General features: G+C 40.2%; 2 protein-coding genes and 1 long non-coding RNA gene across 3 annotated transcripts; all 3 read left to right on the plus strand.

The window, feature by feature from the left end:
- The first annotated feature begins 4888 nt into the window (after nucleotides 1-4888).
- On the plus strand, nucleotides 4889-6889 carry LOC115787365 (uncharacterized). Its single transcript, XR_004020497.1, has 3 exons — nucleotides 4889-4911; nucleotides 6015-6064; nucleotides 6456-6889. It is a non-coding gene; the product is annotated as an uncharacterized LOC115787365 (long non-coding RNA).
- A 1639-nt stretch (nucleotides 6890-8528) lies between these two features.
- LOC115787181 (uncharacterized) lies at nucleotides 8529-11655 on the plus strand. The gene is made up of 6 exons (XM_030739761.1): nucleotides 8529-8749; nucleotides 9965-10151; nucleotides 10275-10389; nucleotides 10956-11242; nucleotides 11529-11599; nucleotides 11644-11655. The coding sequence occupies exons 1-6, from the start codon at nucleotides 8660-8662 to the stop codon at nucleotides 11653-11655; spliced, it is 762 nt and encodes a 253-aa protein (XP_030595621.1). The 5' UTR covers nucleotides 8529-8659.
- Nucleotides 11656-21973: 10318 nt separating this feature from the next.
- Nucleotides 21974-25546, plus strand: LOC115787182 (uncharacterized). Its single transcript, XM_030739762.1, has 5 exons — nucleotides 21974-22040; nucleotides 22219-22539; nucleotides 22714-22965; nucleotides 24553-24590; nucleotides 25400-25546. Exons 1-5 carry the CDS (start codon nucleotides 21974-21976, stop codon nucleotides 25544-25546), a joined length of 825 nt encoding a protein of 274 aa, XP_030595622.1.
- The last annotated feature ends 802 nt before the right edge of the window (nucleotides 25547-26348 follow it).

Raw genomic sequence — 26348 nt, forward strand, 5'->3', positions numbered from 1 at the left:
ATTTAACCTATAGCCCATTACATGAATTGTACTACAGTCCCCATGACTTATAAATTCTCTTTATAATCTATATTTAATTTATTTATCGATTTCAATTTTCTTTTTAATCCATACTTATGTCTTGCATGCACATTTTTAACCCTTAAAACTTTGTATATTTTAGTCAATTTTCTGTTTTCTTATAGGCTTCATTTCAATAAGGAGACAACTAGATGCTGTCGGTGGTGAAGATAAAGATGGAGGCTTGGATGAACCACTGCATGACTTGGGGAACGTGGAGATGGGGAGGAGGTGGGTTGCACGAATGAGTCTGCAAGGGAGAGTGACAGGTAAGCGGTGAGACTTGAAGTACGCACAGTGGAGGCTGATTGGCTTGAAGATGAAAGGCAGAAAGATAATTGGACTAGAGCAATTATAACAGCTTGGAGTTTGACAGCATATGAAAATGGAGGTGATGTGAAGAATAAACTTGCAGCCAAGCACTGGGGAAGAAGATGAGTGATTACAGATCTTCCTTATTGAACTTACACATACCCTTATTTAATGTTTAAGACTTTCCCATGGCATCTAATGCCATTTAGTCCCCAAAGATTTTCATAAATCTGAGAAAATCCACATTTTCATATTTCATCTGAATTTGCTGGGGAAAACCAAATGCATTATGCACACGCCCTTTCGTGTACAAATGCTAGAGGTTGATTAATTTTATTTTAAAACTTTCTTCTTTCTGCTGTGCAAATGACGTATAAGGCTGTTTTTAACGGCAGGCTGAGAGTGGTGCATAAACACAGAGAGTGAAAAGAGGTGAGTGAAGTGAAAGACAGCAGCCTAGGCCTATTGTATCATAACCAAGGGATGTTTCAGGGTCACTTGATCAGCCCTAACTAAAACTTTATCAAAAAGGAATGTTTTAAGCCTAATCTTAAAAATAGAGATGCTGTGTTAGGTTCGGACCACCGTTGAATAAAGAAAGACACAGAAACCCGTAGTTGATCTTTTAACCTGCAGGGATAGTCTCAGTCAGCCAACACTCATGTGTGGGTCCGAATGAGTCTGACTTCCTTCTTCCTGCCGGCTCTTTTATTTTAGCCTCACATGAGTGTGTGGGGGTGTGTGTATGTGTGTGTGACGTCAGGAAACAGGCGTTACCTGCTTTCCTCACCTGGAGGGTCCGGGTGTGTGTGAGTACGTTTTGTGCTTACAATCTGATGGTCATGTGCATGTTTATGATGAACACACTGTGATACATAGAAAAACAGTTAAACATTTATCTATTCTAACAGGGTGTCTGTCTCCCAAATCCAGAATAGGAGCACTATCAGGATAGTGTTAGAGTTGCAGTGTGTTTCTGTCATAGTTACATCAAGAAAATAAGTAAAAATAAAACTCTAAGAGAAGAGGCTCCATGACGTTCCTTCTATTTCTGCTAAGTGATGAATATTTTGATTTCACTTCCTTTTTCATCTGTCCATATACAGAGTGAACCCAGCTTTTCGAAAGATGCTGGTCTGGAACAGAAGCCATTTCTGACTGTTAACTGTTGGATGCATGTGCATGCTGTTTAAGTACCCTGATAACTGCCAGCTGTGTCAACAAACCAATCAGTGAGGAGACATGGAAGCTGTGCTTGGATTGATGGTGATGCTACTGGGAGTTTCTCTTGGTAAGCTGCTCAGGTTTTTTTTTTCATGTGGTACTTTATTGATACTAACATATATATCAGCAAGTAATGGCATTATTTAGGCAGTAAGTACATTTTTACATCTTAATGGAAGTTAAAAGAGGTAATTTAGTGATCAGTTTTCTTTTATTTCTTTTGAGTTTTTTTTAGCAGTGATCTTGTTTGTTTTTGCTTTTTTTAATCACTTTTAATTGTAATGAGGTCAGTGAATATGCACTTAAAGTAAAAATAGCAGTTCCATGGTATTTCCACTATTTGAGACATGACTATTGGCTTTGATATAAGTCTTACTCTTTCAGTTAAATTAGTTGTCAAATCATTGATGATTTTACCATATTTTCACTATAAAAGACATGACTATTAGTTCAAGAAGGAGTGCTGCAAATAAGCTTACATGTCTGTCAACAGATTTTGCATAAGTAGCGCTACATAGACTGTGCTTTGCATAATTACTGGGAAAATTAACTGAAATATTCCAAAGTGACATTTTTTTTGTTTGTATGTAAAAATTTTATTTTATTTATTTATTTATTTATTAATTTTTTTAGATAAATGTTAAATTTCCTATTTTCCATTTTTGCATTTCCAATTTATCTTACTTTTCTCTCATTTCCCCCCTTGGAAAACATCACACTGTTATAATAAACATCAGTAAAGAAATAAGGAAAGTAATAATATGAGAGTAAATATTTAGGAGTATAATAAGGCTAAATATTAAGAGTACAATAAGGAAGATCAAAATGGATATCTCTAATATGTGTCAATGCATCAATGACACCAGTGATATTATCTGAACTATCTGGTATTAATATATAACAAGCATCTCCTGTTAAATTCAGAGTCACACATAGGCCACCTTGTTTGGCCAGAACATAATCAAGAGCCATATCATGTTTCAACAGTGTCAATCTGTGACTTTTTGCGTGTTTGACAAAAGTTCAAATCCTTTAATAGTTTCATTCGCAAAACCCTGTAGAGTATATGTAATATTATCAATATGATCTGCCAAAAACACAACACCATACCATGGAAAAATTCCTATACCCCATTTTTCTCCCAGATTTACTCTCCAATGGTAAGATTCCAAGTTATGAAATTGAGCAAGTTCTCTTTTTCTCCTATTTCCCCAAATTTCATTGGATTGGTTCTTATTGGGTGCTTCACCCCTCTGTATAGTGAAAACCTCATATGGCAATTTCAAAGTTGCCATATAACAGCATCCTATCCACCCATATGGCAGAAATATATACGCTTTATCACCACAAACCCACCAGATATTTTAAAAATTTCCTATAGTTACATTACCAGGCAACAGTTGATGTTTCACACTCACGGTTTTACTCTGTTTTTGATATGGTATCTTAAAAGTCACTTGAAACAACTCCTTTACATTCTTAGGCTTATGCTCACCAAAATCCATCATATATTTGGTACAGTCCAAAATGCCCATAAACATCCCAGGTCCTTGGTGAGTATTATTAGAACAAAAACAATCTTCAGCTCTCTCAGGTCTTACCACCATTGCATCCGGAATTGCTGTTATTGCATTTTCATGTTGATCAAGTAAATTTAAATATGGCAGCTCACTCAACCAAGAACAGTTTAACCTAGGTCTAAACAGATGCACTGACAATGCCATGACTATATCTTCTGCTGATTGTTGTTGATATAACAACCACGATAATACATAAGATTGACACATAGGGAGCAGTGGTTCTGGTACAGTCTCTAAAATTGAAGGCCATGTTCCCGGTGTTGGAACTTTGACCACACATAGACAATTCAATCTTTTAACAGATTTTACAGAATGTGTTAACTGTTGGAAACATAAGTTCCTACTGGCTCACAGGTCTTTTATTTGCAATACAGAGGAATCAAACCCATATGCTTTCCACTGAGCATCTCTCTTCTGAACTGCATGATAACGGTCAGTCATTTCTTCTGGCAACAAATCAACATTGAAAAATTCTTCATCCATTTTTAAACTAATCTCTTGAGTTGTCACAGGTGCTTGTATAATGTTCTTTTCTGTCATATGTTCTCTCATTACTGAAGTCTCTTTGTGATTATTCTCATTGAGCTCTACAGACATCTGAGTTATGTTTACTTCGCTTTCAGGTTTCAAAGTTGTAACCTTTAGTGTCTGAGTCACCTTTACCATACTTTCAGTAGGCATTGTTGTATTTTATTGGTGAAATTGGTCTTCACTTCTTTACTTACTTCCTCTAAAGTTGTCAACAAAGTAGTAGCTTGGGTTGTAATGTTAACACTATTAGTTACTTCTGGAACCAAAGTTGTCATTGTCTCTTGAGTAATTATTGTGGTAGATTGTTTCTGAGCTAAGGTTGTCATCATAGTTGTTGTGGTGAATTGTTCCTGAGCCTTTTCAATTACTGTAGAAACTCTAGCAGGAATCAAACCTCTTATTATTAGTATCACTATACGAGTTATGTGACCTCCTATCCATTTATTCCGAAATGGGATAAATTTAAACTCCGGTGTATAAAAGGTACATCATTCATTCTTTCACAAATTCCTTGACTTTGCGAGTGATAAACAGTACCAAGAACAGTTTAATCCCCAGTTTTTTCAAAATCAGTTTCACTGTCTTATCAACAAACTCCTTCCCGTTATCTGAAGTGATACGATCTGGAAATCCCCATCTGCTAATCACTTCTTTACACAGAAAATTGGCAATCGATTGAGCATCTTTTCACTTTGTTGGGCAGGCCTCAGGCCACCTTGAAAATCTATCAACCACTACGAGCATGTATCTCTTACCTTCAACTGGTTTTATCATGTCAACAAAGTCCACAACTAGTTCACACATTGGACCCCTCTGAGTCGGAATGTGACCAGGAAGAACCGTCACCCCCCCTTCGAACGTTATTTTTCAGACAGATCACACATCTGCCACACATAGTCAATCTGTTCAAGCAAACATGGTGCCCAAAAACCATACTCTTTAATGATCTTTCTCTTGACTTCCCAGATAGCAAAACACTTCGGGGCGGATCCGCCTTCAAGTCAGCCGATCCGCCCCACCCTTCTTGCTCTCCGGACTGGGCCCGCCCCACCTACTGACAGCGGATTATCAAAACGCGGCTCCGCCACGGCTCCACGGCGGAGCCCTTCAGCAAACTCGCGCCTTTCCCCACCCCCCTCTTTTTTTCTTTTTCAAAAGTCAACGACTGCTGTCATAAGGAGCTCAGGAGCAGAGCTTCTCTAAGGTAAGAACTGTAAGCTGTTCTGTTAAATATTCTTCATTCATGGCTTTACCTGTACAGTAAAGTTATCCTGGTAGGAGATAATTAAGGTTTTATTTATTTTTTATTCAGAAATGTGAGATTGTGGCAGCGGAGTTAGCTTATAGCACATTAGCTACTGGCCTATTAGCTAACACAGCGGGAAGCTGTGAGGTTAAAAGAAAAAAAAAACCTCCTCCGGGATTTATTTCGGTGGGGAAGGCGATGTGATTTGGTTAACTGTCCAGGTAGCTGATGTTACAGCAGACTGAGCACATGAAGGATTTTATTGAGCCTCTCCAGGACTGACTGCAGGTAAAGTTAAGCTAACACAGCCTATTGTTCTCCAAATTTAATCTGAGAGGTTAAAGTGGGTCTCACGATTTCAGGTGTTGCTGTAAAGTATTTAATAAGCTTTAGAAATGGATTTAGTTATGTCTCTGCTAAGACTTTTTGATTCAAATTTAATTCTTTTTTTCTTATCCTTGAAAATGCTTCCATTTTAAAATTGTCCTTTCAAGGATTGAAAAGTGCTTGATTTTGGGGCACAGTGCTTGAAACTGCTTAAAACTGTAACTGCCTTAAAAAATATCTGAATAGTTAACTTATGAGATGGAAACGAACCTGCACGTCTGCATATGAGCATCTCCCCAGAAGACAGTCTGTGAGAGAGTGAGCGGACCTTTAGGAGGTCACATTTTTTTAACCGGCCAGAGTGGGGCTTTAATTATTGTTGGCTGGTTGGCTAGAAAACCGCAAATTCCAGTAATGGATAAGATCAGTATGGAATTATAATTAAGTCTGAAGAAAACAATCCTTGCAAATTCCCCAAGCGTAGGTATTCACTTCTCGCGAGTAAATTCAACAACTCCTGTGCGTTAAAAGTGTATGAACCCTATTTATTGTCTTTGCTTGACCTTAAACTTTTCCACAATGCATATTTGGACTCTGACTTACTGAAAGTCCCTATTGATACAATTAAAATACTTTAAATTACCAAAGTTTAATATCCAACATGCCACAAAAAGAAAGATTTTCTGTAGTTTCATCATTATAATCATTAATTTTATTTATGTCTTCTGTTACAGATCAATTCAGCCTGCCTTCCCCCCTCCACCTTGTCTGCTACCTCACTGAAGTAAGCCAAAATTCAATCTTAGAGTTCATTTAGACACTTTTTCTAAAACTGCAAATAATTTCTGCCAGAAATATTATGTGTGTGTTACAAGGGGAGGGAAACCTGAGCTTGTAATATGCTATCAGAAATCTTGCACACGCACATCTGTACTTAAAAAGCAACTGTAATGGACGTTAAGCTTTGACTGTTATAATATATTCTTCATTTTAAAAAAATAGCTGTTATTGCCAGTATAAGTGGCTATAACAGCTTCTTCTCTGTTATAATGTGTAAGTTCTGTCATTTCAATGTTTTGTCCTGTGGTCTAGGTTGAGGCTTGTTTGCCTGCTTTAAAATCCTGTCTGGTCTCAGAATAATAACAAAAATGTGTTTCTAAAATTTTTATTTTTAGATAAAATGAATAGAAAGACTCTACCTGTCTCCAACTCCACCTTAAGAAGGAGGGCCCGTGTAGACGTAGAAAACCGACTTAAACAAATGCGGGATGACGCCACAAATTTAATTGACTTTCAGATGACAACAGAGAGGAACCTTGACCATGGACACATCAGTGAAGAGCATTTTCATGAAAGTCACACTGGAACTGATAATCCACACTGTCTAGACACTGAAACCGGTGCTGGTTTTAGTGAGCAAGATGGCATGGAGATAGATCTAGGCCTGTCTGAGGATTTTGAGGATGCTGCTTGTGATGTTCAGACTCAGACATCTGAGTCTGATCATTTTGATGATGAACTCCAAGACTCGGTTTCACTCTCTGACAGTTTATCCCACTGGGCCATACAATTTCGTATTTCCTTGGTCGCTTTGACAGCATTATTGGCCATACTTCCCATTTACCATTCTGATATTGAATGAATGAATGAATGAATGAAGTTTTATTGCCATGTGGGTGAACAAGTTCACACATTGGAAATTGCAGTTACAGAACACCATCCAAGAATACACAAAACACAACACACATGGGGGGATATGTGTCCTCGGGTCATGCAGCCGACTTGCAGCGCTACCTTTGGCAGGAGGAGAAAACAACACATCATGGGGAAGTTAGGTTAAAAAAAAAAGTCATCTGGTACAGTGCTCAAAATGAGCACTATACCAGGGTCCAAAAAAATCACCTTAGCAAAGCATTTGCACATGTAAGCTAGGACAGCGGCGGTAGGTGAGGTCAGGTCAGGAGGGGATGCAGACGGAGACGAGAGGTGGGGGCATTGTGGAGCCAGATGCCAGGTTCCAGCCAAAACAGTTCGCTGATAGTGGTGGAATTTCATCAGCGGCCGTGGTACACAAGACCCAGCTTCACAAATCACAACGCGGAGTGGGGGGAAGAGCAGCCGCACACAGAGCCCTGGAGAGAGATATGGTTGCCAACCCAAGGCCGGCAGGGGAGCCGAATTCCTGATAACAAATGTTGTTTTGGAACAGGCTGCTTGTTTTTCCAACAGCCTTCAGTCTTACTGGGAAACCATTCAAAAATCCAATATTCCAAATTCGTTGATTGCCGTCCTCACTGTGCAGAACCGAACTATATCTCCTGATCTAACCCCTCTCGCCTGCAAGCTCGCTAATCTTGCGGCTCAGGTTCACCAGGCTTTGAGTCTGAGTTTGTACGGCTCTGCTCAGCCCTTCCACCTGGGTCGGCAGCCTCTGCAGATGTCGAACCGCCGTCCAGATTTTCTTAATTTGCCAGTAAAGCAGGTATCCACCGAGCCCAAACAGAGAAGATACCACCACCAAAAAGCCGAATATATATGCGTCTTCCACGTCTTCCACTCCAAGGGCTGAGAAGCACACCGGTCTCCACGAGCTCCAAGAGTCAATGACGTATCCAACCGGGTCTGTTCCACTCGGACACACAGGCTCCCCTGTCCCGGATCTCATAGTGGAAAAAATTCGATCAATGATGGAGAATGCCCAGTTTGCCAGATCCATGTTTCAATCTTGTTATTATTCGGACAGTGTGTAGAAGACGCTCTCACAGCAAGCAGCAAGCGGAGAGATGGGGAGGGCAGGGAGAGAGAGAGATAGTGCGACCGTCTCCGACAAGAGCAGGAAGAAGGATTCCAAAGGATGCTAGGACACTCCTCAGGACACTCCTCAGAACTGAGACAGAATACTCAATTCTTGAAAGGGCTGGAGGACAGTACCACTATTTTGGCATTCTGGCTTCTCTTAGAAATACATTGTTAAAGTTCAAACACACGTTAGCAGACAGTTTCACTTTGAAGTTACAAATCAACATAGATGGACTTCCTTTGTTCAAGAGTTCTTGTCTGCAGTTGTGGCCCATCCTTGGTCTACTATTAAGTGTTCCCATGAAGGAACCTGTAGTTATAGGTTTGTTCTGTGGACCAAAGAAACCAAGTTCAGCAAAAGACTTCCTTGAAGACTTTGTTACAGAGTTACAACAGCTTGAAAATGGTTTTGATTTAGAAGGTAAACAGTTAAACCTCAAGCTGCATACAGTCATCTGTGACACACCAGCCAGGTCCTTTATTAAAAACACAAAGAACCACAATGCCTACCATGGATGTGACAAATGTGTGCAGCCTGGAAACTATATTAACAGACGCATGACATACCCATGTGCAGACTATGCCCTACGGACAGATGAATCATTCACAAACATGGCCGATGAGAGTCATCATCATGAAGGACCACATCCATTTATTGGCAGTAGTGTGGGTATGGTTTCACAGTTCCCTCTAGATTACATGCATTTAGTTTGTTTAGGAGTTGTTAGAAGAATGCTACACATCTGGCTCAGGGGTCCTCTGAATTTTCGATTGCCTGCAAGCATAGTGGAAAGAATGTCAGCAAAACTGTTAGAAATGCGTTCCTTTATTCCTGTAGAGTTTGCACGGAAGCCCAGATCTCTGAGGGAATTGGATCGTTGGAAGGCCACAGAATTTAGACAGTTTCTCCTGTACACAGGACCTGTAATGCTAGGCACATTTCTGGATCAAAATATGTACTATAATTTCATGCTAGTCTTCTCTGGTGTTGCTATTTTAGTTAGTCCTAGACTGTCCTGCCACACACAGTATGCCCGTACTTTGCTGAAATGTTTTGTTAGTCACTTTGGTGAAATATATGGAAAAGATCAAATTGTTTATAATGTACATGGTTTGGTCCATCTAGCAGGTGATGTGCAACTACATGGTTGTCTGGACTCATTTTCAGCATTTCCTTATGAAAATTATCTGCATAAGCTTAAAAAGCTCATCAGGAAACCAGAGTTCCCCCTTGCCCAAATAATCCGTCGATTGTCTGAAATTAGAATTATGGAAGCTCCTTTAAGTTGTACCTCTTTTAAAAAGCCACATTATGTTGGACCAATTATAGGTGGACTGTCAGTGAAAGCACAGTATGGTGAAATGACCTGTGATAAGTGGACTGTTAAAGTTTCAACTGGGGATAATGTTTTTGTTATTGGAAATGATATTTGTTGTATACATAACATTGTAGAGTGCAGTGATGGAGTCTATGTGGTATACAAGAAATTCTCAGATAAATCTTTGTTCTTTGATTATCCATTTAACTCTGACTATCTGAATATTTATAAAATTTCACAAACATCAGATTCATTCAAGTGTGTTAAAGTGTCAGAGCTTGTTGTAAAATGTACTGTTTTGCCTCATAGAGATGGTTTTGTGGCCATACCAATGTTCCATGCCTTTTAGGGACCCATCAGATTTTTCTCTGTACCTGTCTATTGTCCTTGCTGGCAGTATAACTTAATAGCTATTAAGGCTGTTTTTTTCTAAGAGGCATTTAAAATGTCGAGGATGATACCATTTTGTTATATTATTTTCTAAGCAAAGCAATTGTGGTAGTGTTGCTGGTTGCAGCTCTTTTTTTTGTTATTTGTTGTTGTTTGATTTCTTTTTCCACTTCAAGATGTTCCATTTGGTCGAGTTCCAGAGCAACAAAGCAGTAGCAGTAGTACCAGAAAACTGGTGCTGTGATGGTGCTACCTACTGGCCCAACTATAGAAATGATGAAAGAGTGGATAAGGCAGTAAAAAATGTAGAGGAACCAGGACCAGACTGGAAGACATACGATATCAGAATTATCAAATCATGTGGTATGCAATTTCTAATACACCTCTGCCTATTTTAATTAAATACTGAAATATATTTGCTATTATATTTTATGTGTTTAAAGACAACTGTGTTATCTGTTGTAAACTCAAGTTTGTAATTTGTAGATCAGTACTTTGAGGCACGACAGCTTCTGAAGAAATCGCTTACATGCAGCACATCAGACCTTCAGTCAGAAGAGGAAGAGGAGGAAATACGACCAAAAAGGAAGCCAAAGGCAATGTTAGTATATACATTTTTTTTTTCTTTCTAGATTTGCTTTTTTTGGTCATCATTATTCAAAACACAGGCAGCACAGTAGTGTGGTGGTTAGCACTAACATAACAGAATAACATCTAGAAGGCCTGGGTTTGATTCCCCCTTGGCCCGGGCCTCTCTCTCTCTCTCTCTCTCTCCCTCTCTCTGTGTGGAGTTTGCATGTTCTCCCCGTGTCTGTGTGGGTTTCCTCCCACAGTCCAAAGGCATGCACTTACTGGGGTTAGGTTCATTAGTCACTCTAAATTGCCCATAGGTGTGAATGGCTGTCTGTCTCTCTGTGTTGGCCCTATGACAGGCTGGTGACCTGTACAGGGTGTACCCTGTGACAGGTCACCCTATGACAGCTGGGATAGGCTCCAGCCCCCCCCATGACCCTGAACAGGATAAGCAGAAGAGAATGGATGGTATTCAAATCACAGAATTTGAAAGCAATTAGAGTAGTGTACAGCTTGAGTAAAGTAAAAAAATACATGTTTTAATAATGACAAATGAAGTATTAAGTATTTTTATTTTTCTATTCTGCTTGACAGTCATTTCTTTGGGGACTCTGACAGTGACACAGAAGAAGTTTACCTGAAAAGGAAAGCCAGAGCTGCAGTAAGACGCCCACTACAACCACCTGCTCCAGTTATCCAACCACCACCTTTCACTGGAGCTAGCATCCACACAATTGCTTCTTCTGCAAAAACTCCATCACCACCACTGCTTGCCCAGATGGAAAATAGACCAAGAGATGAGCCAACTCCTTCTTCAAGCCATGTCTACAGGCCTACTTGGAAAGGGGGACGGTATGGCTCAGACACAATTACCTGCTCTGGTAAGCAATCTCTTAAACAGCTAGTATTCACCTTTCAATGACTGATAATTACATCACAAATTCAGTTATTCTCAGTGTAACATCCAAGTGAAAATAAACTCATCGAATGCAACAATGCATTTCTTCCTGAATGTACACTGATTTTTCCAAAAGTGTATACAGTAAGCTTGAATAATCGGTATATTGTATTCTTTGTAAATATGAATACTACACTATAGCCATTTGCCATGTAATCCAGTTATTGGAAAAGATTACAGCAAATTTGTCTCATTTCTTCTTCCAACAGCTGCAGAAGTTCAAATATTGAGCTTACTGGAGTACATTAAACACCAACAAGACCAATTATCCAGTTTAAAAGTAAACTATCTGACCAACAAGCTGAACTCAACTGTCCAAGAAAGAGAAATACCTGACCCTGTACAGTTTCCACTACAATCAATGGAGGAAGTGGAGAATTTTGAGAAATGGCTCAAAGATCCTGCTAACTCTCACCTGAAGCAGAGTGTGGAGAGTTTTCATCTGATTACCACTCTACTTGACATTCAACACAAAGAAATCCCACTTTTGTCAATGTCATGGTTTTGTATAATACGAATGATGCTGTTTATAATGAAAAGCTGAATGTTAAATATTACGAACAGCCAGATCCAGGTTTTTACAGTCCGGATAAGATGTGGTTATTTGCCAATACCCGTGTTCAATTGATAATCTGTATCTCTCACTGAAAGACTGGAAATGCTTCTTTGTGAATAAGGAAATGTTCCACTTAACTCAAATGGCATTCCTAACTTTTTAAAATGAAATGTGAGAAATACGTGTAAATAAATTTACAAAGTATGTTTGCATTTATGTGTGTTGGCTGTGCAGCTGAAGTGAATTTATATTTAATCACACTGACAACAATCAGTTATGTTTAATAAAAGTATTAAACTGTTTTATGTGCACTGGTAAAATTAATTAAAGCACCTGTCATAAAAGTGAGGAAGACCATCCAGCAGCACAAAGTGCTTTTATGCAGACTCTGTACTTTCATATTACCATTTTGACCAGGGATAAGTAGTAAGAATTGCAAAATGAATAGCCCTTTCAGGAAAAATGTAAAATGATTATTTTTTAATTTTTCTATATACCCACATTTGAGCTGGCACACGGGACCTTTTTGATAACTCAAATACAAATGAAGCTGTCTTTTGTTGTTGTGTTTAATTGCCTGCAACTTATTTTTTGTGAAATGTGTTTAAACTTTTCCCATTATTTCCTCTCCATTTTTAGATTTCTTCACTGGCAGCCATCGGGGGGCATGATGCAAGAAGTATCACATGGAACATTCTTTCCCGCATGTTCCACAGTGACATTGGACAGAAGATAAATTGGACAGGGGCCAATGGAAAGGGAGGTTTCTCCCAGATGGCATCAAAAACAGTACTCTTGGGTAAGTAATTGTAATAGATTTTGCAAATGATCTGATTGTCATGGTTTAATGAAGCACAAATCTTTTAACTCTGAGAGTCGTATTGTATCATTTCATTGATAATGCCAGTTATGGGCTTTGGAGGACAGTTTTCAGGTGTACCTTTATTCCACTCACTGATCACAGCACTCTTTCAAATGAAAAACTCCCCTTTGAGATCTGTGATGTTCCTCTGTGGTACATAGTTGGATACCCGGACATGACTGCATTGATTGGCAATAACTGATGCTGTTAAATATTAAAGATGAGTTGTAAATTTTTGGAGTTTTTTCCCCACTATGTCCAAAGCTTACAATCAACATGCTACACTTGCTGGCCACTTTATTAGGTACATGATGCCAGCACTAGGTTGAGCCCCCTTTTGCCTTCTGAACTGCCTTAATTCTTCATGGTATAGATTCAACAAGCTGCTGGAAAGATTTCAAAGCTTTCATGTAACATATACCTTGTGTGTATAGATGCAGTAAGAAAGACCCACGTGTCCCGTGCTGCCACAGAAGAGGAGATTCGGAAACATGCCATACGATGGTTCAATCTGGCAGCAGACAGAGGAAGAAGGCGGCGTCCTCCTGTTACCATCCCGAATCAATGCTGAGGACTTCAGTTTGTTATTGTTACTGTTATTGTTCCAAAAATGGTTATCTTTCAGTTATTTGTCTGTTAATGTTTTAATGAAGTACAGTAATGAATCAATGCATCACCTGCTTAATTAATTTGTGATAGTATTTCCTTTCTTTGCCATTTTACTTTTTCCTTTACTGCATTTTGTTAAAGAATAAAGAAGTGTTAAAGGATTTATAGTGAATAAACAGTATTCTTGATACATTTATGATCCCATTATTTTTGTAATACTCATATGCTCATCTTGTTATTCAAATGGAAAATTAGGCTTTAGATAAGGATGCCGTAATTGTTAAAGATTTTTCATTTTCCCTAAAATCAGTCTTCATGTCCAAATAGATATTTTAGCTTTAACTGTAGCTAGCATGGCTACAGCAATTTTTAATAAGGGATACTGAAAATATTCTGGCCAAAATAAGCTGTTATATGAAAGGATTCAAAACGGATCCGTGTCGGATCAGTTTTTCCACAGACGGCTCCGTAAAGGATCCGTTTTGGATAACCTGAAACGTGGACGGGTCCGATTTGTATCCGGTCCTGATCTGTTCCTCAACCGTGATCCTGATCCGTTACTGATCCGTCCCGCTGTGCAAGTGGACTCCGATACGGACCGGTTTTGCGGGTCCGTTACGGAGTCAGTGGCACATCCGGGGGGGATCGGGGGCGGAGTCATTTTGCTATCTGGGTTCTCCTCTCGCCACATGAGCTAACCCATGCACTTCTTGAATTATCAGACCTAAAAGGTCTGGGGGAGCTACTATGAGTCCCTCATGGTTTCTTCAAAGTCCCATAGAGTCTTGGGTGGCACCTCGATCAAGCCATAGCTGTTTATCAAGGTAAGGAGCAGCTTCCTGCATTAAGATTACATCCCTAAGCGTGATTTTGTCTTCTAAACCTACTTCATGAGTGACCAGAAAAACTTCACCCACTTTATTAGCGCCAGTCACTGCTTTTGCAGCTTCATCAGCCGCTTTGTTATCTTGTGTGACCCTTGACATATCCGCTTTATGTACTGCACACTTAGCTATCGCTATTTCTTTAGGCTTCATCATAGCCTGCAACAATTTCATTATTTGTTCATGGTGACATATTGGCGAACCATCTGTCTGTCTAAAACCCTCGGCTTTTCTATACTGCTCCAAACAAGTGGCACACATTATGTGCATAAGCGGAGTCAGTATAAATTGTTACTCGCTTACCTTCTGCAGGCAAACAGGCTTCTGTCAGTGTCACAAATTCAGCAAGTTGTGCTGATGCTGGCTGAGGTATGACTTCAGCCTTTTCCACAACAAAATCTAATCCTTGTACTTTTACTACTGCATAGCCAGCACTCAACTTATCACCCACACGATAACAGGACCCATCGGTCCAAAACTCCAGATCTGCCTCACGCAATGGGAGGGCGTGTAGATCTGACCTTAGCCTAGAATATTTCTCAGCTTCTCGCACGCAATCATGTGGTTCACCGTCTTCTAATGTTGGCAAGCTCTCGGCTGGATTCGTTGTGACGCACCTCATCAAAGTGATGTCTTCTTGCTCCAGCAACCTGTGATATTCTCGAAGTCTGGGCATAGTCAATGTGTACTTACCATAGTTCAACAAAATTCGAAGACTATGGTGAGTAAGTATTGTCACTGGATAACCCATCGTGATCGCTGATGCTTTCTTATACATTAGTGAGACTCCCACTAAGACTCTATAGCATGGTGGTAGTCCTTGCTCCACTTCTGAATAAGCGGTTGAGAAATAAGAAATCGGTTGAGGATTTGTTCCTGTGCCAGTTGGTTGGCATAGGACTGCACACCCATATTTGCCTCCTGAAGAGGTGGACACATAGAGCAAGAAGTTCTTGGAGTAATCTAGAAGCGCCAAAGCTGGAGCTTCTCGCAATCTTTGTTTAGCCCTTTAACGCTGGGCGATCGCTGCTGAAGTGCCCGTTTCTTGCCCTCAATAGCAGCGAACAGCTGATTGAGACGTGGCGTATCAGCTCGGAGTCGGCTGATCAAAGGAACGTTGATCAGCTGACGTATTATCGTAACTCCGCAACCGTTTGTCCTATTGAAAAAATGCAAACGGTTCCTGAAAGCCCAGAAATTGCGCGTCACAGCCATATAGGGGTATTATGGTATTTGTTGCCAGAAGTCCGCGAACGGCGGCACTTTTGAAGTATGTTGTGTCACATGGGACACATTCGGTGTTAAAGGGTTAATTGTTTCAAAGGCTACAAAGCCATCTGGTGTCCAAGAGAGCATAGAGTGAAGCTGAGAGCTTCCAGTGTCCTTAATCATAGCTCTCAATGGTCCTGTCAGACTAGCATAATCCTCAATCCACGCTGAAGAATAGCCTGCAATCCCAAGAAATGTCATCATCTCTCGGACGGTTTTGGGCTTTGGAGCCTTTCGAATTGCTTCCAACTGACTGTCAGAAATGCTTCTATGTCCTTTGGTTATTACCTGTCCCAGGTAGACCACTTTCTCCTGGCAGTACTGCAGCTTTTTCTGAGAAACCTTATGTCCTTTCTCTGCCAATAACTTCATTGAATCCTTGTGACACGTTTCTGCGTCGGGTGAACAGAGCATAATGTCGTCCACATACTGAATGACAGTGCTCTTTAGCACCTGACCAATTCCTTCCAGGTCGTCTTTCAACACTTTATTGAAGATATGAGGGCTGTGCTTAAATCCTTGTGGTAACCGTCTGTAAACAAAATGTTGTCCTCTGAATGTAAATCCAAACAAACCTTGACTTTCAGTACTGAGTGGGACACTGAAAAATGCTCCACACAAGTCCAAGACTGTGAAATATGTCGCTTCTGGTGAGACTTAAGTCAACAGAGTATGCAGATCTGGAACTTCAGCTGGAAAATCAGCAACCACTTCATTCACTGCTCTCAAGCCGTGTACCAAATGATAAGAGTTATCCGGTTTCTGCACTGGTAGTGGATTCACGAAAATTTGAGTCGACTTCAACACTGCAAATAGATTCACAAGTCATTTGTACAGCCTATGGCTGTCCTTTTCCTTGAGTAGAAATCATGATTTTGATAAATCGACGATCCTTATCCAGATGGCATGGTTTTCTTTAAGTGGAGCATAACTAGCTCCTTCTGCTTTTTCCATCATTTCTCCAAGGTCCTTCTGCTCGTATTCTTCAGACACCAGCAAAGTTACATGTGGCACACTTTTCTCAATGTTGAATTCTTTCTGCAAAAATTCACTTTTTCTATCTTCATAGCTGCTCCTTGTGGTCCCAAAATTATGCAATTTGAAGAAAGTTGAACTTGTTCTGGTTGACGACTCAACCATTCTTCTGGATCTGCTTTTGTAGCATCTTTGAAGTACTTAAGTGTGCAATGCAATGGGTATTCAGGAAGTCTTGCTTTTGGCATATTTGCCACAATAAATTTTTCCCATAGTCTGACTGATTCCAAGAAATCGGTGTCAAGATTTCTGATCCAAAATACTAACGAGGCTTCAGTCTCTGTTTCCATTGATAATTGATAAGTCACATCTTCTGGCACATCCACCAGACAGCTGTCTGGTGTACATTTGAATGTGCAATTTAATTTACACTAATTACCATCTCGATTGAGTACTGGTAATTGTGGGTAGACATCTTCAAACTCCACTTTCTGTTCGTAAGGAGGTGGGTTTTGTACTGGAGTCAGGTGCGAAAACGGCAGATTAATTTTTTCCATCAATGTCTCTGTTCGTTTTGTATTTTTCTCAATTTCTTTCAAGCTTTTTTCTCTCTCTTCTTTTGTAGCTTGTACCAGCTTCTGTCCTTTGATGTCAAACAGCTGTAAAATGCCAAGCTCCACTTGTCTCTTCTCTTTTCGTCGTTCCTGCTTTTCCCTTCTTTTGATTTACTTTGTAGGTGGACACAAGCACCTGCATGGTTTTGATCACTTCTGGGTTAAGAGTTCCTACCTTTGGCCAAGGTTTTTCCAAATCTGGCCTTCGCTTATGCCATTTATTCGACATTTTTACGATAAGTGGTTTAATCAAAGGATTACTTTGCTGAACCACTTCGATTGGCGTGATTGTTTGCTTAGTTTTAATGTCTTTCTTAGACATTTTAGCAGTTATATTTATTCCCTTATTTAAATGTAAAATCAAAAGTTTTCTTGAATCTTTGGCTTACTCCCCCCCCTTTTTTTTTTTATAATCTATTTATTTATTTATTCACTTATGCGATTAATATCATCGACCTTATTTAATGCTAATAGTTGTAGCACAATTAGTAACGATAAGTTTGCCAACACCAGAAGAAACAGCAAGCCTGCTGTTGCGAAAAATTTCACTTGACACTCGGTCTTTTGTTAAACAAATTCGTCAAAATGCAGTATAAATTTGTCAAACCAGTAAGCAAATATTATATGGAACACCAAAATACTCAAACACAATACATGATAAATCAAACTCAAGACCTATGGACTTTTAATAACTAATTCAAACTGTGTTCACTAAACATACGGTCAATCTGTGCCAAGTCTGTGCAAAAATGAAAGCAAATATATTGTATAAAACACCAAACCAAAGCATGTGCCTATATAATTTATAAATGAAGGCAAAATAAGTGTGTTTAAAGAGCTTTAGAAAGTGGTGTTTTATCAAAAGGAGTTTGATTGACAAGAAAAAACAAACACTGGCCTTTGCTGAAGTCAGCTTGCGGGGCTATTCAGTCACCAGGCACATCTGGATCATATCAACTCAGCTCTCCCCCCCTTGGTCTCTCTCTCTCTCTCTCTCTCACTCAAACAAAAAGGAGAGGGGGCAAAGGTTAGTTTAACATTTAAAACAATTTCTGCACATCAAATTATTTCTCCATATGGCACTCTATATGACAAAAAGATTTATTTCTTTAATAAGAAGAGTTTATTTCACTCTCTGTAGGGGAGATAGCTTATCTCTCAGCGGACTGTAAGATGCTGGACGTGTTTGGATCCCACCTTCAACCTGGAGTGTCGGCCAGAACACTACTTTAAGGCTAGGATGATAACTGCTGACTGATGTGACTAATCTAGTTGACTTCACGCATAGAAGGCAGCAATCAGGGAGACAGAAGTGCAGCTTCACATATGGGCTTTATTAGTTAGCCCTGGTTCTTACAAGGTGCAGACCTAGCTCCGAATACACTGGGCTAGGTGAAGATCCACATCTATACATGAAGGTGTGTGTGTATGTGTGGTTCTGCAACACAGAAAAATAAATAGTAAGTATAACTCAACACAATTAGGTGTACCAATAAACATCCAAGAATACAGTATGAGCTATATATGTTTGTTACTCTGGGACTAACATAGCTACATAAGTAGCACACAGCTAACTCAGACTGCATAGCACGGGAGCTAGCCTCCATTTGCTTAGCTTATACCGATCACACCACTAACAAGCTTAACTTATAAACAGAGGAATATAACCATCTCTAATAACATGTACTTACTTCGGTCATAAACGCACACTTCTCTTATGAACAAAAACTCGCTAAGTGGCACAGAACATCCCCAGCTCGCATCTGTCTGATCTGACGTTCGGCTGGTGTAAAAATGCGAGACTACTTCAAGGAACACAGGACTGTGGGAAATCTCAACTCTCCACACACTAGTAACATAACTAAATATGAAGACATAAACTATGGGGCCTTTTGTACACTCTCAAAACACCTCTCACACACAAAGTGTTCATGCTTGAGTACATATCAGTCCTATATATTTTTGGGGCTCATAGATGAGCTTTCTAGCAATCAATTAAAGGACTTCTCTTTCTTTTCTCTCTCTCTCTTTTTTTTTAAATGCATATATATATATATATATATATATATATATATATATATATATATATATATATAAAAAAGTCTCCAGGGAAAAAAATGACTATCAAAGTCTCTTGTGAGGCTCATAGATTTTGTCCTTCACAAGGGCTCATAACTTTTAACAATTAGGGCAGCTCATGTGTTGTATTCTTATTATATTCTAAGTAATAACATAACATTCAGAAACCGTTATTTCCAATCACTGTCCAGCAGCAATTATCAAAAAGATTAAACAAACATTTCAACACATACACCATTCCACGTCGTTCACAGATGCAGGAGACACACACACACACACACACACACACACACACACACACACACACACACACACACAGAGCGCCTTTTGCTCACTGGACAAAGGAAGGGGCGGGGGGGGGGGGGGGGGGGGGGGGGCACATACACACAAGATTGGAGTGCTTCCTCACACACTTAATCAATCCATTCACATAAACATATGCCTACACACCCAGTTAGTCTTCTCTCTGCACACACAAAAGCACATAAACTCACTAGCACTAACACACACACACACACACACACACACACACACACACACACACACACACACACACACACACACACACACACACACTGAAATCACTTTTCTCCATACATATGCCAAAGAAAAAGGAATGCAAGAACTTACAGAGTCTTATGCATACACATTTCTCCAAGTAGCTAACATACACACATCTGTGCAGAAGTGCACTGCAGTTACACATACACACACAAATGGGGTGTCTACCATTAGATACACAACTCTGCACTTGCACACACTCCTCACATAGACTCAAGCACCCAAAAAAGAGAAAGACAAAATCTCCTCAGCTCTCACACAAAGGAAAAGGCACAGGGATGCCACACCCTTAAACACTCTCACAGGCCGGCACACACAGACATGAAGGACAAACAAGTCTCTTTTCACATAAACACATTTAGACTTACACACAAGAGCCAGGAAAGTCAGGTGGAGTCTCCCCCTCACAAAGGAAGAAACCATCTCCACACACACACACACACGTCTCGCTCGACATGAAACATAAATACACAGACTAGTCGACTTTTCTTCTCTACCACTAATGCCGCTTCTTCACATCTGCTTTAGGATAATAATTTATGCTACCTCTAATGAAGTGCAAATTCAAATAGAAGGTTATATCATACACAACTCGTCAGCACTGTCAATGAAAACCTTTTCCATAGAACTTTTCTACACTTCCAGCTTTCCTCCCCCAAAAAAAAACTGACCTAAGAAAACATTTCTATTGTTTAATCAGGATTTAGGCCTGCCTAAAGCAGCTCCATATAGAAGGCTTAACCCAATTAAGCGGCTATTTCTTTCCTTATCTTTATTCTTATTCCTTTTCATCAGTACTCATTTCACTTTTCTCTATTACATCTTATTTCTTCTTTACAGGGGCTAGCTTTTACAATTTATTCTAAAGAAGAAAAGGACTTTTACACCCAAATTACCTACTTTTAGTCTTAAGAATAAGATGAGGGAACTCTAAACCCTTCCGTGTCAGGGGGCTGCTTTTACAATTTATTCTGAAGCAAAAGAACTTCTGGACCCAAATTACTCGTTCTACTGTTTTAGAATAAACTGAGGGACCTCGAAACCCTACTTCCCTTTTTTTTGGGGGGGGGGGGGGGGGGGGGGGGGGGGGGGGCAGCTTTTACAGTTAATCTTAAATCAAAGGACTTCAAAACCCAAACTGCTTGCTTTTATGATTCAAAATTAATTGAGGGGCCTCGAAACCCTGCATCCCGAACATTTAAGGGTTGGCAGCTTTTTGCAGCGTGTTCTGAGACATCGGTCCCTCTAAACCGTTACATGGTTGCTTTTATATCCTAAACAGACCGCAAGGACCTCTAAACCTATCAAAAACCCAGAGGGTGGGCTCCATAGTGAGGTGATCAACCTTCACCGCCCTCACCCGTGTCCCTTTTTCTTTTAATTCTTATTTTACTACATTCTTAACTTACTTTATTCACTGTTTTATTTGACTTCGCTCTTCTGATGTCAAAATCATACATCATAGACACAATTTCCAACTTAATTTAGTATTCTTCAATCAGCAGATATTTTAGATAAATGGGTTCTGCTCACCCGCTTTTTATAGAGGCCTCTGTAGCTGTCCGTTGTGTCCAAATGTATTTCAGTCCTGCCTTACACATTGGGTCACCAAATTGTAGTATTTTTAAAAATTAAACTTATGTTCATTTAATAAAAGGTGCAGGAGGTGCTCAATTAATCTTCAATTGCATGTATTTTCTATCAAAAGAATGAAGTCAAAACACAGGGCCCTGTTAATTACTCTGGAATATTTCACTTCTTCATTTTATCTCTATTTCTTCTCTTTTTCTTCTCTTCTCCTTTAAAAATTTAGAACGAGGGTTTCTCCAAAAAACATCCAAAAAATTCCTACACACAGGTTCTTTACAGTGTGAGAAAAAGGCTCAAACGAGAAACAGCTGCCCATATAAGGAAGCATGCACTCACCCTCCGGCCGGTTCATGAGCACAGAGCTGGACTGCTGAGTCTTCAGGCACAACTGCAGTTCCCACCAGCTGTCTCGGTTCGTGACGCCAGAATTTGCCGTACCTTTGGATGGTTGCATTCTTTGGAGAAAAAATCCTCGCTGACAAAGTCTTGCATATATACAAAGTTTATTGCAAAGACACAGACAGTGTCAAAACTGGCGCTTTTTCCTTTGCGGCCTGGGACAGGGTAAATTTCCAATCGCCCTAACTCAACTCAACAAAGGGAGAACAAAGGTTATATACTTGGTGAAACCCACCACATTCCTAACTTTCCATATATGGCTATGAAAACAGCTTCAACCTACAACCTATATGTGGACATATGGTCATCTCCTTATATGGAAGGCCAGAGAGCTACGAGAGGCCCTTCTGCATTCTTTCTGGCCTGAGGCCAAACCTTAAAGCTCAGGTTACTTCTTTTACACAATCAATAAGGCCTTAAGGAAAGAGACCATATATGCATATATAGTTTAACAGAACAGTACAGACACCACATGTTTTTTTTTTGTTTGTTTGTTTGCAGGTGTGGAAACTCACTGTGATGGCAGACAGAATGGAACTCAGTGTTATGGAGCTTTGGGAGGAACTGTGGACATCCAGCTGATTAACAGCACCTCAGGAATATTAAGATTACAGTTGATGAAAAATACATTTTCATTACTCACTGTGAGAAATAATATTATTACACTCAATAAGACACAAGAGAAATCTGTCTTTATTTCCAGTAATGGAACATTTAGGATCAGTAACCTGAACTGGACAGACAGTGGGAATTATAACCTCCAAACCTTTGATGCAACTGGAACAGCAACAGGCGAGCGGATTTTATATTTGTTCATTCAAGGTAATTTTTCCCCTTTAAGGAAATCCCAAATAAATTTAACATTATTTGGATAATCTACACAATACATCCTACAAATTTTTAGATAGGTTTATTTTGTGTTCTCCCCCTTCTTCATTGTAAATGACAAATAATGACCTGTTGTAATACCAAAGCTCATCTGTGTGTTTCTCTCAGCTCCTGTGTCCTCTGTCCTGTTGGTCTCTGAGTGTCTGTCCCAGGGAGAGATGAGGGTGTCCTGCTTCTCTGAGGGAGGGGACAGTCCTCAGTACAGCTGGACTCTGGATGGACTCACACTGACAGATGCTGAGCTCCATTCTAGAAACAATAACATCATCACTCTGAAACAGCACGTCTCAGGACATCTGGTCTGCTCAGTCAGGAACAACGTCAATAAAGTCTCCAAAGAAGAGAGGATATCTACCTGTGGTGAGTGAGAACATTATGAATAAAAGCTAATAATCACAACTTTGATTGTGACTTTAATTATGGTAACATTGTATATTTTTTAGGACTGCAACGATTCATCGATTAACTCGATTAAATCGATTCTAAAAATTTATCGACACAAATTTACTGTGTCGATGCTTCGTTTAAACTCTGCAGCGCTCAGCTGTCTCGGTGTAAGCGGCGCTCCTCACTAGCATTAGCAGCATTAGTGCTGACGTTTTTTTTGTGGGTTTATTGGGGGCTGGCAAACCAACATAGAACTGCATTACCGCCACCTACTGGACTGGAGTGTGAATCACTCACGTATACACAAGCACACATTCTAAAAAGCTCACCGTCGCTGCGATGGATTTCATTTAACACAGAGTGGATCATCACTAGAGTTGCCACCTGTCTCGTAAAATACAGAACCCCGTATGTTACGGGACTCCGTGGAATACGGCTCCGTAACATGCCGTGTTCCGTACTTTACGGGACGGGTGGCAACTGTCGCTGACATGCATTTCCACGCCTCCACTGCTCTCTGTGTGTCTGTGTGTGTTGTGCTCGCTGAGAATTTCAGCTGCTATTTTTGTCTTTACTTCAGCTGTAGCTACCAGAACTGGTTTGCTAGCGAGCGCGGGCCATTAGCACTAGCGATGGTTTGGTACCGGAAGGCCCGCCCCCCAGGACCGAGGGGCTCCTTCAAAATATTTTTTATACTTTAATCCCTTATTAGTGACTAAATATAGACCTGCAGTAGAAACGTATTTTCGAGAATGCTTGTGAATACAAAGCATACAACATTACTCACACATGCGCCATGGCTCCCGCAGCCACTAGTTTTTCAAAACACTCATAGCAGGCAGCGGTTTAAACTGCGCAAGCGCTAAGAGGCGGAGCTGTGACGATAAGCTCAAGTAGTGAAAAAGGAAACGTTTTTCAAGCGTCCAAAACAGCAGCTTTTTCTTTTAGTAAACACCATTAAATCTGTGAAACAGCTGGAGGTCCTTCATCAAGCACCTGATCAGCAAGTGTTAAGGTGAAGAAAAGAGAACTTTGTAGCTGCTCCATTCACCGCTGTTTGTTCACATGGCGAGAAACTGCAGTACGGAAGTTAAAATATGCAGATAAACTGTTAATAAAAAAAAGTATTTCTTATCCGATTACTCGATTAATCGCTGGAATAATCGATAGAATACTCGATTACTAAAATAATCGTTTTATGCAGCCCTAATATTTTTCATAAAATTTCTCTTTGCTCATAGGCTTCATTTTCATTAACTGCACCTTAATCAATGGCATACAGATATCAGGGTGGGTCTATGAAGCCACTAACACCCCGTGCACTGAACCAACAACAGATGAGAATATGGGTGAGGAGACTGAAGTAGTGTCAAATTTAAAACAATATTACATTCTTCAATCAAACTGCCAGCAGTGATGACCCATGGCACAATAATGAGTGAAAAGTCACTCTGATGAAGCGTATTCATTTATATCATATTCTTCATTCTTGGCATAGCACATGAGTGAAAACTCTCTCCTCATAGCTCTGCTTAATGTGATTTTTGTGTGTCTGAACAGGTAACTCCTTGCTCATATGTGGTTTGAGAGCAGTTGTGGTAATTCTCCTATTAATTGGGATTTCCATCTACTTTACCTGGAAGAAAAAGAAAAACAAGAAAGCTGAAGCATCTGAGAGAGAATTTCCTGAAAACTCTGTTCTGATGGTTGAAATGAGAAGTTCTGCAACTTATGCCAACATCTAAAGTCACCTTTCACCTGTTGACATTTGACCTGTGTTCATGGGTGTGAAAACAGCACTTGCAGCAAAATTCTCTCTTCATTCCTTGTGTTTGCAGTCAGTCTGCAATTTTCTTTTCTTATTCTATGTGTTGCACACTTGAATTAAAGTGCATAAAACAGTGTATTTTGTAGTTCGCCCATCTTTAATGCTGTAAACACACAGACACAGCACAGTTACTCGCAGCTCACATTCTCTCTGGGTTCACTCTAGGCGTACTGCCTACATGGAGTGGCCCAGCCCTCTTTTCCCTCAAACATCAGATAACCAAAAACACAAGAACAATTGTACACAAATCATCACTGCAATTCTCTCCGTTTGCTGTAATCACAGTCAGGTACTCGTACAAGATCACTACCGTGCCCTCAGGCCTCTATCTAAGTCAGCGAGGTGGTGAATTAGCGGATGCTGCTAATCGTTAGCTCCACGGCCGCTTTACACCATTACTCGCCTCGATCCATTGATACACATTCGGGGATACCACGGCCAACATTCCCACCTTTTACGCAACTCTATGGACAAACAGAACAACACAATAAAACTACATTGGTTTGTACAGATTTACCTGTAAACACACAGACACAGCACAGTTACTCGCAGCTCACATTCTCTCTGGGTTCACTCTAGGCGTACTGCCTACATGGAGTGGCCCAGCCCTCTTTACCCCTGCGTAACTTGCTCTCCATGAGGATGCTCCCCCTTGTGGCACAGCAGGAGAATAGCTGCTCGCGTCGTACCATGTCTGACGCTGGAACACAGTTTGTATACAACTAAGAGATCGACATATTTTCTCCCACAACATTTATAATAAAGTCAAATAATTTTGAGGGGGGGTGGGGTGGCTTCTTTTACCTACGCTCCCTCACACTCTCCCCTCCAAATTGTAATGGCGTCCCGCCAGTATAATACTGTCAGCCTCTGTATGACAATACAACATTGCATCTAGAAAGGTTACATCTCTACAGGAGTCAGAGTCTGGTAAAGTCCATGAAGTTGCATCGCTGCTGATCACAGTGAAATACATGACATGTATCTCCCTTTCATGCCATATACTTGCAGTAGGTGTCATTGTGCACGATAACAGTCCACTGCCCTCTTCCATCATTATGACGGGTATCTGCATCTCTTCTGAGTAAGGCTTTACCACTTAGATGTAGCCTCTTAACTAAACAACAAAGACTGCGGTTGACATGACAGGTTACCATGTCCAATTATGTGTTTTCCACCATATTAGAAACCAAACAATCCCAACAGGGTTTCTACCCACTTAACAACTAATAACATTTCTGAACTTTTTCTTTACTTGTAAACAACTTGAATGTCATATTTAACTTTAATTTTGCTGTACTTTTGCCTCAGCTACCTATTCCTGCGCCATTATCGGCTGTCCTGACTTATGATAGGTAAATGTTAACTTTTGTTTTCTCATTCTAGAAGGATACTTTTTCACGTTGACATGCGACTGTTCAGCATCCTCCTGGTCACTGCCTTCTGTTTCGAGTAGAGGAGTGTGTTGGGCATCTTTGTTGTTCTCCTCGGTCGCTGTCATCTCCCCCTCTTGATCACTCTGATACTC

Source organism: Archocentrus centrarchus, chromosome 10 (genome assembly GCF_007364275.1).
Source record: "Archocentrus centrarchus isolate MPI-CPG fArcCen1 chromosome 10, fArcCen1, whole genome shotgun sequence".
Taxonomy (NCBI): domain Eukaryota; kingdom Metazoa; phylum Chordata; class Actinopteri; order Cichliformes; family Cichlidae; genus Archocentrus; species Archocentrus centrarchus.